This window comes from Oncorhynchus mykiss, chromosome 26, assembly GCF_057628025.1.
Source record: "Oncorhynchus mykiss isolate SJ-2025 chromosome 26, ASM5762802v1, whole genome shotgun sequence".
NCBI classification, from domain to species: domain Eukaryota; kingdom Metazoa; phylum Chordata; class Actinopteri; order Salmoniformes; family Salmonidae; genus Oncorhynchus; species Oncorhynchus mykiss.
In genome coordinates this window covers 13,555,476-13,568,321 of record NC_143047.1, presented here as the reverse complement: position 1 = coordinate 13,568,321, position 12,846 = coordinate 13,555,476, and the positions used below count along the sequence as shown (strand labels likewise).

The following is a 12,846-nucleotide window of genomic DNA, read 5'->3' as shown; positions in this document are numbered from 1 at the left end:
CAAGAGGCCTGTAAACAACCACTGGTTGCCAGGGAGATGCCTGTCTTTGGAGATGCTCTAAAAAGGAAGGCGACAGGGGCCTTTGTGACAACACTGCAGCGCAGAGGTGATGGAAGACAGGTGGCAAGCATGCAGAACCTCCAAACCGGTGTGGTGTCTGGAGACCGCGGTGGCATCTGGAGACCGGTGTGGTGTCTGGAGACCGCGGTGGCGTCTGGAGACCGGGGTGGCATCTGGAGACCGGTGTGGTGTCTGGAGACCGCGGTGGCATCTGGAGACCGGGGTGGCATCTGGAGACCGGGGTGGCATCTGGAGACCGGTGTGGTGTCTGGAGACCGGGGTGGCATCTGGAGACCGGGGTGGCATCTGGAGACCGGTGTGGTGTCTGGAGACCGGGGTGGCATCTGAAGCAAAACTGCTCTCGCACTCAGACCTTTACTCTGTGGTGGGGCCTGGACTGGTGTCAGAACTTTAAACGCTTCACCCAACAATCATTTCTCTCTGTTGCTTGTGATTAGCCCCCTGGCACTATTAATAATGTCATTGTCTACCTTTCTACATGGGACAGAAGCTGGGTGCCTGGTGAATGGATATGGCCTTGTCCAGTTGTTAAGTTTAGGCATTTGTGTGTTGAGCAAGTGTGGAGGTGTTGCTATAGTCTGGGATAGGTTATAAGACGACACGAGGGTCCTACACATTAGTTACTCAAGGTGAAGTGGTCCAATTAACCACAGTGTAAACAGAGCAGAGGGCAGCCCCTGTGACCTGGGCCACACTGGAGGATGTTTTGATTGAGCTGTGGATTGGTGGCATTTGTTGTGTTATGTTAATATAACTGAGGCTTGGTTATAAAGACCTTTCAAACTCCACACACACTATTCAGACCGGTTGACAAAACGTTCTCATTACCCGTTTGTTATCGCTAAGATCCTCTGTTTGTGTTTCACCTCCATTCAGGTTTTAATGATGACTGGTGTCACAGAGTGTGAAAACAGTCAAGAAAATACACTCACCCCGAGAGAAAGAAATGACAAGTGACATTACAATGACCTTTCTTAAACGAAGAAAGAAGGCTTTGGTGTTTTTTCATAATCAACCTATCTAATTATTTAATATTGAAATAATATGTTGTAAAAATAATGAGTTTATCATCTTGCCGCTTGTCATTAAATGTGGGATTATTCATTTTGAGTGCATCAGCCGACAATCTTCCACCCTTGAGAGTGACCACCATTGTAGCCCAGTGCTCTGCTGTCCCCAAAACACCTGGCCCTTGAACCCCCTTCCCTCCCTATCCACCCTCGAACTGGGGCCTGGGAACCAGGCATGGGTCAGCCACTGATGAGGTGCAGGCCTCTGCCATTATATCAGAGAGAAAGTGTGTTATTGAATGGCAGTGCACACATAGAGGCAAAGAGACTAAATCGAAAAGATAGTGAGGGATCATGCAGAAATACCCTTCTGTCGAGCTTTCATATGAAACAATGTTGTTGAACAAAGCTGCATCTGATTATCATCAAAAGTGCACACACATATTCACAATCTTTACCAATGATACTATACTTCAGATCATAATCATTTATCATTTTCAAGCACAATTGTTTTCTTTTTTTTCTTGATAAATACAATGTTTTGTAAGTAGAACATAATTAGCATGGCAAGCCAAATCATTTTGGAACATGGACCTTTACTGTTGGCTGGTCATTAATCAAATGTTGAAAATGATATAGGTGTTTCACAGTTACTATCACTCTGAAGATGGACTCCTTTGAATAATGGGACAACTTGAACTTTAGGGTTAAAGGTCAGGCCATGGAAAACGAATGTGGTGAGCAAGCAGGAGCCCTTGGACGAAAACAATCTCAGATATCAGATGGAAAATAGGGCGGGGGCGTTGGCTGATTTCGACGGGCCGCTAAATGTTACCAAGCAGCACCTGTTCAGGCCTGCAGAACATTTTTTTCCACAACAAGTGGACAGATATAACTACCCCCCTGAATCCTCCCATCCCCAGTCCACAGCAGCATAGCGGCAGGGTTTTGGTAACAAGCGCAACACATAGCATTAATACGCAGTGTGTCAGGGAGCTACAGGAGTGAGATATATTTATAAATGCCCAACACTCACTGTGGAAAATATTCTGAATCGGTGCAAGGCTGTGCTGAGGTCGTTCACAAAAATATCCCACCAGGCCAGATAGCATCCGCTGGATAGACTAAAAATAGCCCCACTTTGTCTTCACAGGGGCTATAAGTGGCAACTGGGATGGTATTACTATGATACTAGCAATGGAGTAGTGGCATGCTTATTCTAAACAAGTTATCCAGTATTTATAGGCCTAACATTTGTATTAATATCCAAATAGACACAACCCGGCTGGATATCCCAGCTTGCAGGCGTTCATGCTTTGACAACGTTGCCATGGCAACGGGTCGGTGTAGGTAGAGGCGTCAACTTTGATCCACTCTCTAATCACAAATCTTAAACCTGGTGCCGATACAGGATTCTTCTTTTGTCTAAAGGCTGTAGTCACTATCCCTAATTTACAGTGCTATTCTAAATGGATCTATTACCAGATGGTCTTTTCATGGTCTTTTCATGGTATTTTCATTGATTCAGATTTTCCAATAGACTAATACTGTATGACACCATGCCACGTTGGTCTATTGGAAACCAGTTTGAAAGTTACCAGTTACTTGTCATTGGACTACAACGGACAATTTAATCCATTTGAATCCCACTTTGTAAAACAATAAAACGTGAATAACTCTAAGGGGCCTCAATACTTTTGCAAGAGCTTTTATCAAGACCATGATATTCAAACACAACACGGATGTATTTTCATTTGTGTCTGTTGGCGGCAACACAGACTAATTTAATTATGTTTAAAGTCAGTTGTGTTTTGACATTCAACAAACATTTTACAGACAAATAATTGATTTATCTTCCTTCACTCTCTTCTCTAGAGTACATGTGCTTTTCATGATTTCTGTGATGTTTTGGGTCTGTGACATGAGCTAATCGTGAGATAGTTGTCACTAGTATTATCCAAAGCACATAAATACTATCTAACCACTAATCTACAGTAGAATCACATCACTACTGCCAACTGATCAACATAAACCCTCAAGACAGATATATCAAAGCACCTTCTCTACCTCGATGGACGGGAACTCGTTGACCTTTATGCTATCAAATCATCGCAGGAGCGTGGCTGTATCCAGCAGAGTAGGGGGGGGGGGAGTTAATGGCAGGCGAATCCCTGGATCAGGCCCAGGGATTGTTCCAAAGGGAAACAGCCAGGCACAGCTCTATGGAATTGGAGAAAGCTAACTGACTCGCGCAGAGCATTGGAAACTCTCTAGGTTCCACTCTTCCACCCAACCCAGGAGCTAGAGTTTGACCAGGCCCAATTCACACTGGGTCAGAAATAGCCACACTGCCTCTATTTTTGACCCGTCTGCTGCTGTAAGGGTATCAGGTCCATGCCTCTCTTACCCTGGCTACAGGGTATTTATAGGGCGAGAGGGGTCTTTTGTGGAGTCACAGTGGCTATAGTTAGGAGCTGCTGCCGTGTCAGCTGATGCACACGTCATGGAGAATGGTGACAGAGGTCAAGATCACGTCTGGATCCGGAACCTTGTGTTTGTCTTACCATCCTCATCCTCTGGGTCTTTCCAGTAAGGCTGGTCAACATTTCAACCAGACCTCTGAAACGGTTACATTCATATTGATCTCCACAATTTTAGTAGTAGTAGAACTTGTCCATGGTTGACCGGTCCATGGTGTCCTGTAGCTAAAGAATTATGTTGGTATAAATTTAGTGCGTCAGAAAGGTGAAGGATGGGCCGAGACGGCTCCAGCCAGGATATGCTGAGGAATGCCATGTCAGTCTCCACTAAAATCCCCTCAGCAACACCCCAGGGAGCTGTGATGGTGGTGCCAGAGCCCTGCCCCATGGGATCTGGCATCCTGAAAACACTGGCCTGGCTCGATGAGCTCTGCTCTGCATGGGCTTCCTGCTAAGTTATGGGTTTTGTGGCCCAAGATACCCTTTCTCTACCAACCAGGTGTCTCTTTATTTCCACAACTATATCACCTACTGTGTATATTAACATTTTGGTAATTTAGCACAGGATTTTGCCCGAGCACCAAATAACCAACTCATCATCGAGCTTTGATTGTTTGAATTAGCTGTGTAGGGCAAAAACAAAAATGAGTTTGGGGAACCCTGATTTGTCAGACAATTCATAATATGTGCAATCAATGTACGTTTTAACATTTAGCACATAGATATTTTAATTTGTTCACCCTTTATGGATTTCCTAATGTTTTATTGTTATTAAATGAGTGGTGGTTATAACAACAACAACAAAAACAACCTTTTTATTGTTCAAAAGGGGTTGACCATCTCCAGTTGCAGCTACTGTACATAGCTGGCTATTGCTGCCGTGGCCGAATATGTGAAACAGTGTACAAGTAAAACAGTTGACAAACATTTAATTGCCGGCCAGTGCCAACACAGCACCCAATCCCCATTCATCCTTCTACTCTACAAATCATCTAACAGACAGCCAAGTTGCACCAACCTGCGCGTGTTTGGAGTGCCTTGGGACATGCCAGACATGTTTTGGATTCTGCTGAAGAAAAGCAGCATTTCTCCCGGCCGGCAGTGACTGGCCATGTGTTTAGGGAGCTCTCTCCACTCAGCTGCTTCACTTGTGCTGAGCAACTGGAAAGAGTCGACCAAGCCCCCACCGTCTCCCCTCCCACAAGGCTTGGCATGGCGCCACAGCGGCATGCAGCTGGCCTCCCTCCACCTGCCAATAAACCGATATATTTAATAAGAATTTTCCATGCACCATTACAAATGGGAAACATCACGGTTTTATTTAGACTCTTAAAATATCCACCTTCAGCAGCTGCCGTCCAAAAAGACATTAATTAGCTGAGGAAAAATGGGGGGCTGTGATTTAAATGATCCCGTCTCAGAGAACCCTGAGAGATCCTGCCTGGGGATAGGGGTGTTACAAGAACACTACCAGAATGTCACCCACACTATCTGTTTTCTGTTTATCCTAATCTCTTTATTCTCCAGTTTCCTGTGTGCCCATGATGATATTTACAGTATGCCAGTGATCTCACAATGCCAAGAAATGGTCGTAAAATGGTCACTGATAGGAAAGCGCTAACATTTAGTTCTAATACTCTACTCTACTTGTGCCCTCTTCAGCAGTCACTCAGTCTTTGTTTTGATTTCTTCAATATTTCTTGACTTAGACAGGGCTTGACTTAGACAGGGCTTGTGCTTTCAGGGCTTGTGGTTCATGTCTCCCATGATGATGCATGTTTTCATATTTAGGCATATTGTACAAAAGTAGGTATTTATTGTTTTTAAACAAACAAAGTTCATACAAAATTGTATACTCCCGCTATACATTTCCTCAAAAGGCACAGGTAATCATCAATAACACAATCAAAAACTTCAAGGCTTTTAAATTTCAAGTATTTTTGGCAGCATGCGATAACTTTTCTATTTTTTTTGTCAGACAACTACTTCATATATCAAATATATGACGTAAGAACGTCTTTGGACACGGTCCATTGTGCTTATTTCATGAGCTTGAAATGTCAGAGACAAAAAACATACAGTAGTCAGAGCTCCGTGTCACCAATAGTAGTCTATCTCCAGTGCGTTGTGAGGGCACAGCAGTCTGATGTTAGTAGAACCAGACGTAGCCCAGGCAAGTAGGCAACAGGTTCAGAGTGGGCAGCACAGGCAGTAAATGGCATCAGGACTGTGGGCAGCAGCCAGACTCTTCATGCTTGGAGAGCAGAGATATCCTGGAGAAGGTTTTGGAGCAGCTCTTGCACTGGTATTTCTTGATGTCAGAGTGTGTCTGCAGGTGTGCTCGGAGGTTGGAGCGGTCAGCAAACGCCCGACTGCAGTGTGGGCAGGAGAAGGGCTTCTCACCTGAAAAAAGGGAATTGATAAACTCAGAGCCCTAGTGGGTAACTGAATATGGGATAGTGTGAAGTCAAGCTCAATTCATGAAACAGGTGAATAAAGGTGAAAAGTGTTGCCGGCTGTACATTACTGTCCGTACCTGTATGTGTGCGAATGTGTCCCTGGAGCAGCCAAGGCCTGGAGAAGGCCTTCCCACAGAGCTTGCAGACGCAGGGCAGTGTGTGTGTTCGGATGTGCATCTTCAGAGCTCCCAGACTCACGTACTCCTTGTCACAGTACTTGCAGCTGAAGTACTTGTGACACTGCCACTCACAGTGCAACTGCCTGTGCTTGGCCAGCCCAGAGAAGGTGAAGTAGGCTTTGTGGCAGTCGAAGCATTCAAAGCGCTCCTGACTAACACTAGAGTGAACAAGGCCCATGAGGGGATTAGGCATGCTGCCCCTCTCCTCCAGGTGTCTGAAGTCCTGTGAGAGCAGGAAGGTCTGGGGTTCCATGGTTCCCAGGGGCTCAAGTCCGGAGTGTGAGTCTCTTAGCAGATTGTTGTGAGACACTGACAGGGGGTAGAGGATGTCCTGTGTTGAGCTATGCAGTGACAAGCTGGTGTCCCTTGAAGGCAGCCTGTCTACCTGTGGAAAGTGCATGGAGGCTGGTGTGGGGATGAGACTTGGCCCTGGCAGCCAACCCTCCAGTGGCTGAGGAGTGCTGGGGATGTAACAGGCTACCTCAGGCTGGACCAGGCTGGTGTAGAGATCTGTAATGACACAAACACAATTTTATGTTAAAACTGTTTTACAAGTACACTCAAATGTTGTAATAATGCTCTATGAGAATAATTAGGTTGAATTCAGTAATAAGTTAAAACATATAGTTAAATATTTGACATTAATTTACAATATTAGGAGCAGTCTCAAAGTAACTGAGGGACTGTATTGTGCATATCGATTTGCATAACATCCAAAGTTCCAATGCATTCACATAGCATAGCCAACTGGCACAGTTCTAATTTCCTTACAAAAAAAATAATCATAATCATAATCTGATTTTAGTCACATATATTTTATTTTCCTCTATAATGGTCATCTTTGACAGTTCAATACGGGAGGGTGGGAGGCTAGCTCGCTTTAAGGGGTGAATTGGAACAAAAACACAGACTTAAGGCACATTTTGGGGTAAAAGGAGCCTCGCAGGGCACTACATTAGCCTCTTGAACGCGTTTAATAGGACCCTTCAGATCCCATGAGGGACTAATAATAAACTCTTCTTTTGTCTGACAGATTTTGCACCTGCTAAACTCCAAAAACGCATTTGTCGTATCCTCTTCCAAGGTATCAGTTAAATCCATAATTATTTACTTTCCTATAAATAACATAATTTTAGACTATGCTCTTATCATATTGTTTGAGTTATAGGCCTACTGTGTTCAATTACTCACGGCAAGAATAAAATGGGCTATGAATGGAATAAAATAAATACAATTATATGTTTGTTTTTTTCTGAAATAATGCAAGTTATAGCCAACAGACAAAATAGCAAAGGTATTCACATTGGTCTTTTTTTTTATAGAACTACTGTAGATGAGATACAACACAACGATAGAAACATATAATTGAAGTATATTTAAAAAATGAACTGTACCGTCTGCTTTTGAATCCAGAATTCCATAGTTTGGCTTCTTATTTGTGAGATGTTTCTTCACCAGAAACGACCTTGGCATCTTTATCATATAGCTCTGAGTTATTGATGAATCTGCAGCGCCGCAATAATGTAACAAGTGAGTGCTAGTGGGATGACCTGTTGAATAAATAGCTCTTGGAGGCTGTCTTTTGCCTTGCATTCTTCAGTGGAGTGGAGAGTCAGGTGCAGGGGTCGCTAAAAATTTGCATACACACCCTGTCGGACCAATTAGAATGAAAGGACAAGTGCACCGGGGCGGACCTCTGTGTCGATCAGCATACCCCAACAAAACAGGTGCATCGCAAAACACTGTATACAGTAGTCTGCAAGCCCGTAGACAGGGATCTGAATTTGCACTGGCTTTATTAGTTTAAAAAAATATCGGCCTACCGGTATTTCATTCTCTATATTTTTCTTTATTCTACAGACGTTCGCACTATCACATGGTATAGCAAAAAATGCCAAATAAATGTTTTTTTTGTTGGTTGAACTAGCCGTCAAAAACGTTATTCACCTCCATCCTAAAAATGTGCTCAAAGTCCAGACCTATGATTAGGCCAACTATAGGTGTTTATTTGAATGAATGAATGCACTTTTGTATCCTATGCTTACTTGTATAGAAAGACAGATTTGAAGTGTTTCGAGAGAGGTTCCTCGTCTATTATTCTCAGTTTCTTTCCATGTCTCATTTGAAAGCTTCGGAAACAAAGCGCATTCCCAGACCTGTCATTTTCCATTCCGTGAAGTGCGTCCTATTGAAGCAGCCGAACTACCGGTCAAGGAGGGGAGGTCATTGGTGTGGAGGACTGAAAGCTTTTTTTTTACGATGGTGTGTAACTATTCACTTCCTTGAGCAGTTCATTGTGTAGAAAAACAAATTAAGAATATACTGACCTTAATCACCTACTTCTAAAGTGTAAGACAAAACAAATATGTTTATTTAACATGTTTAAAAATAGCGTATGTAAGCAATAATGTGGTATATGGCCAATGGCTAAGGGGTTCTTATGCACAACGAGTGCCTGGATACAGGCCATATACCACAAACGCCCAAGGTGCCTTACTGCTATTATTTAATTTATTTTATTTCACCTTTATTTAACCAGGTAGGCAAGTTGAGAACAAGTTCTCATTTACAATTGCGACCTGGCCAAGATAAAGCAACGCAGTTCGACACATAAAACAACACAGAGTTACACATGGAGTAAAACAAACATACAGTCAATAATACAGTAGAAACAAGTCTATATACGATGTGAGCAAATGAGGTGAGATAAGCGAGGTAAAGGCAAAAAAAAAGGCCATGGTGGCAAAGTAAATACAATATAGCAAGTAAAACACTGGAATAGTAGATTTGCAGTGGAAGAATGTGCAAAGTAGAAATAAAAATAATGGGGTGCAAAGGAGCTAAATAAATACAGTAGGTAAAGAGGTAGTTGTTTGGGCTAAATTATAGATGGGTGATGTACAGGTGCAGTAATCTGTGAGCTGCTCTGACAGCTGGTGCTTAAAGCTAGTGAGGGAGATAAGTGTTTCCAGTTTCAGAGATTTTTGTAGTTCGTTCCAGTCATTGGCAGCAGAGAACTGGAAGGAGAGGCGGCCAAATAAATAATTGGTTTTGTGGGTGACCAGAGAGATAAACCTGCTGGAGCGCGTGCTACAGGTGGGTGATGCTATGGTGTCCAGCGAGCTGAGATAAGGGGGGGCTTTACCTAGCAGCATCTTGTAGATGACCTGGAGCCAGTGGGTTTGGCGACGAGTATGAAGCGAGGGCCAGCCAACGAGAGCGTACAGGTCGCAATGGTGGGTAGTATATGGGGCTTTGGTGACAAAACGGATGGCACTGTGATAGACTGCATCCAATTTGTCGAGTAGGGTATTGGAGGCTATTTTGTAAATGACATCGCCAAAGTCGAGGATTGGTAGGATGGTCAGTTTTACAAGGGTATGTTTGGCAGCATGAGTGAAGGATGCTTTGTTGCGAAATAGGAAGCCAATTCTAGATTTAACTTTGGATTGGAGATGTTTGATGTGAGTCTGGAAGGAGAGTTTACAGTCTAACCAGATACCTAGGTATTTGTAGTTGTCTACGTATTCTAAGTCAGAGCCATCCAGAGTAGTGATGTTGGACAGGCGGGCAGGTGCAGGCAGCGATCGGTTGAAGAGCATGCATTTAGTTTTACTTGTATTTAAGAGTAATTGGAGGCCACGGAAGGAGAGTTGTATGGCATTGAAGCTTGCCTGAAGGGTTGTTAACACAGTGTCCAAAGAAGGGCCGGAAGTATACAGAATGGTGTCTTCTGCATAGAGGTGGATTAGAGACTCACCAGCAGCAAGAGCGACATCATTGATGCATACAGAGAAGAGAGTCGGTCCAAGAATTTAACCCCGTGGCACCCCCATAGAGACTGCCAGAGGTGCGGACAACAGACCTTCCGATTTGACACACTGAACTCTATCAGAGAAGTAGTTGGTGAATCAGGCGAGGCAATCATTTGAGAAACCAAGGCTGTCGAGTCTGCCGATGAGGATGTGGTGATTGACAGAGTCGAAAGCCTTGGCCAGATCAATGAATACGGCTGCACAGTAATGTTTCTTATCGATGACAGTTAAGATATCGTTTAGGACCTTGAGCGTGGCTGAGGTGCACCCATGACCAGCTCTGAAACCAGATTGCATAGCAGAGAGGGTATGGTGAGATTCGAAATGGTCGGTAATCTGTTTGTTGACATGGCTTTCGAAGACCTTTGAAAGGCAGGCTAGGATAGATATAGGTCTGTAGCAGTTTGGGTCAAGAGTGTCCCCCCTTTGAAGAGGGGGATGACCGCAGCTGCTTTCCAATCTTTGGGAATCTCAGACGACACGAAAGAGAGGTTGAACAGGCTAGTAATAGGGGTGGCAACAATCTCGGCAGATAATTTTAGAAAGAAAGGATTCAGATTGTCTAGCCCGGCTGATTTGTAGGGGTCCAGATTTGGCAGCTCTTTCAGAACATCAGCTGACTGGATTTGGGAGAAGGAGAAATGGGGAAGGCTTGGGCGAGTTGCTGTGGGGGGTGCAGTGCTGTTGACCGGGGTAGGGGTAGCCAGGTGGAAAGCATGGCCAGCCGTAGAAAAATGCTTTTTGAAATTCTCAATTATAGTGGATTTATCAGTGGTGACAGTGTTTTCTATCTTCAGTGCAGTGGGCAGCTGGGAGGAGGTGTTCTTATTCTCCATGGACTTTACAGTGTCCCAGAACTTTTTTGAGTTAGTGTTGCAGGAAGCAAATTTCTGCTTGAAAAAGCTAACATTGGCTTTTCTAACTGCCTGTGTATATTGGTTTCTAGCTTCCCTCAAAAGCTGCATATTACAGGGGCTGTTCGATGCTAATGCAGAACGCCATGGGATGTTTTTGTGTTGGTTAAGGGCAGTCAGGTCTGGGGAGGACCAAGGGCTATATCTGTTCCTGGTTCTAAATTTCTTGAATGGGGCATGCTTATTTAAGATGGTTAGGAACGCATTTAAAAAAAATAACCAGGCATCCTCTACTGACGGGATGAGATCAATATCCTTCCAGGATACCCCGGCCAGGTCGATTAGAAAGGCCTGCTCGCTGAAGTGTTTGAGGGAGCGTTTGACAGTGATGAGTGGAGGTCGTTTGACCGCTGACCCATTACGGATGCAGGCAATGAGGCAGTGATCGCTGAGATCTTGGTTGAAGACAGCAGAGGTGTATTTAGAGGGCAAGTTGGTTAGGATGATATCTATGAGGGTGCCCGTGTTTACGGCTTTGGGGAGGTACCTGGTAGGTTCATTGATCATTTGTGTGAGATTGAGGGCGTCAAGCTTAGATTGTAGGATGGCTGGGGTGTTAAGCATGTTCCAGTTTAGGTCGCCTAGCAGCGCGAGCTCTGAAGATAAATGAGGGGCATTCAGAGCACAGCTGGGGGCAGAGGGTGGTCTATAGCAGGCGGCAACAGTGAGAGACTTGTTTTTAGAGAGGTGGATTTTTAAAAGTAGAAGTTCAAATTGTTTGGGTACAGACCTGGATAGTAGGACAGAACTCTGCAGGCTATCTTTGCAGTTCTTTGTTTATAAACTGGTTACCAACGTAATTAGAGCAGTAAAAATACATATGGTCTTACCTATGGTATACAGTCTGATAGACCATGGCTGTCAGCCAATCAGCATTCAGGGCTGGAACCACCCAGTTTCTAATAGAGATTATAGGCTACTTTAGCCACAGATTCTTGTACATGTGATTCTAGACACAGTATAAACTGGGTGGTTCAAGCCCTGCTGATTGGCTGATCAAATCAATTTATAAAGCCCTTCTTACATCAGCTGATGTCACAAAGTGCTGTACAGAAACCCAGCCTAAAACACCAAACGGCAATCAATGCAGGTGTAGAAGCACGGTGGCTAGGAAAAACTCCCTAGAAAGCCCAGAACCTAGGAAGAAACCTAGAGGAACCAGGCTGTGAACCAGTCCTCTTCTGGCTGTGCCGGGTGGAGATAACAGAACATGGCCAAGACGCTCAAATGTTCATAGATGTCAAATAATAATAATCACAGTGGTTGTCGAGGGTGCAACAGGTCAACACCTCGGGAGTAAATGTCAGTTGGCTTTTCATAGCCGATCATTAAGAGTATCTCTGATAGCCGTAGTATATCAGTCCGTATACCACAGGCATGACAAAATATTTATTTTACTGCTCTAATTACATTGGTAACCAGTTAGGCACCTCTGGGGTTTGTGTACCACGTGTACCAGTATACCACGGTTAAGGGCTGTATCCAGGCACTCTGCGTTGCATTGTGCTCAACAGCCCTTAGCCACTGTATATTATTGCTTAAATATAACTTGTACAATCTGTTCTGTGAAAAATGCTTTTTGAAATTCTCAATTATAGTGGATTTATCAGTGGTGACAGTGTTTTCTATCTTCAGTGCAGTGGGCAGCTGGGAGGAGGTGTTCTTATTCTCCATGGACTTTACAGTGTCCCAGAACTTTTTTTGAGTTAGTGTTGCAGGAAGCAAATTTCTGCTTGAAAAAGCTAACATTGGCTTTTCTAACTGCCTGTGTATATTGGTTTCTAGCTTCCCTCAAAAGCTGCATATTACAGGGGCTGTTCGATGCTAATGCAGAACGCCATGGGATGTTTTTGTGTTGGTTAAGGGCAGTCAGGTCTGGGGAGGACCAAGGGCTATATCTGTTCCTGG

At 44.1% G+C, this 12,846-nt stretch overlaps 1 protein-coding gene across 1 annotated transcript; it reads right to left on the bottom strand.

The window, feature by feature from the left end:
* Positions 1–4,372: 4,372 nt before the first annotated feature.
* On the bottom strand, positions 4,373–7,902 carry LOC110506406 (zinc finger protein SNAI2-like). The gene is made up of 3 exons (XM_021585994.3): positions 7,604–7,902; positions 6,108–6,719; positions 4,373–5,974 (listed from the first exon to the last, which is right to left on the bottom strand). Exons 1-3 carry the CDS (start codon positions 7,800–7,802, stop codon positions 5,793–5,795), a joined length of 993 nt encoding a protein of 330 aa, XP_021441669.2. The 5' UTR covers positions 7,803–7,902; the 3' UTR covers positions 4,373–5,792.
* Positions 7,903–12,846: the final 4,944 nt, after the last annotated feature.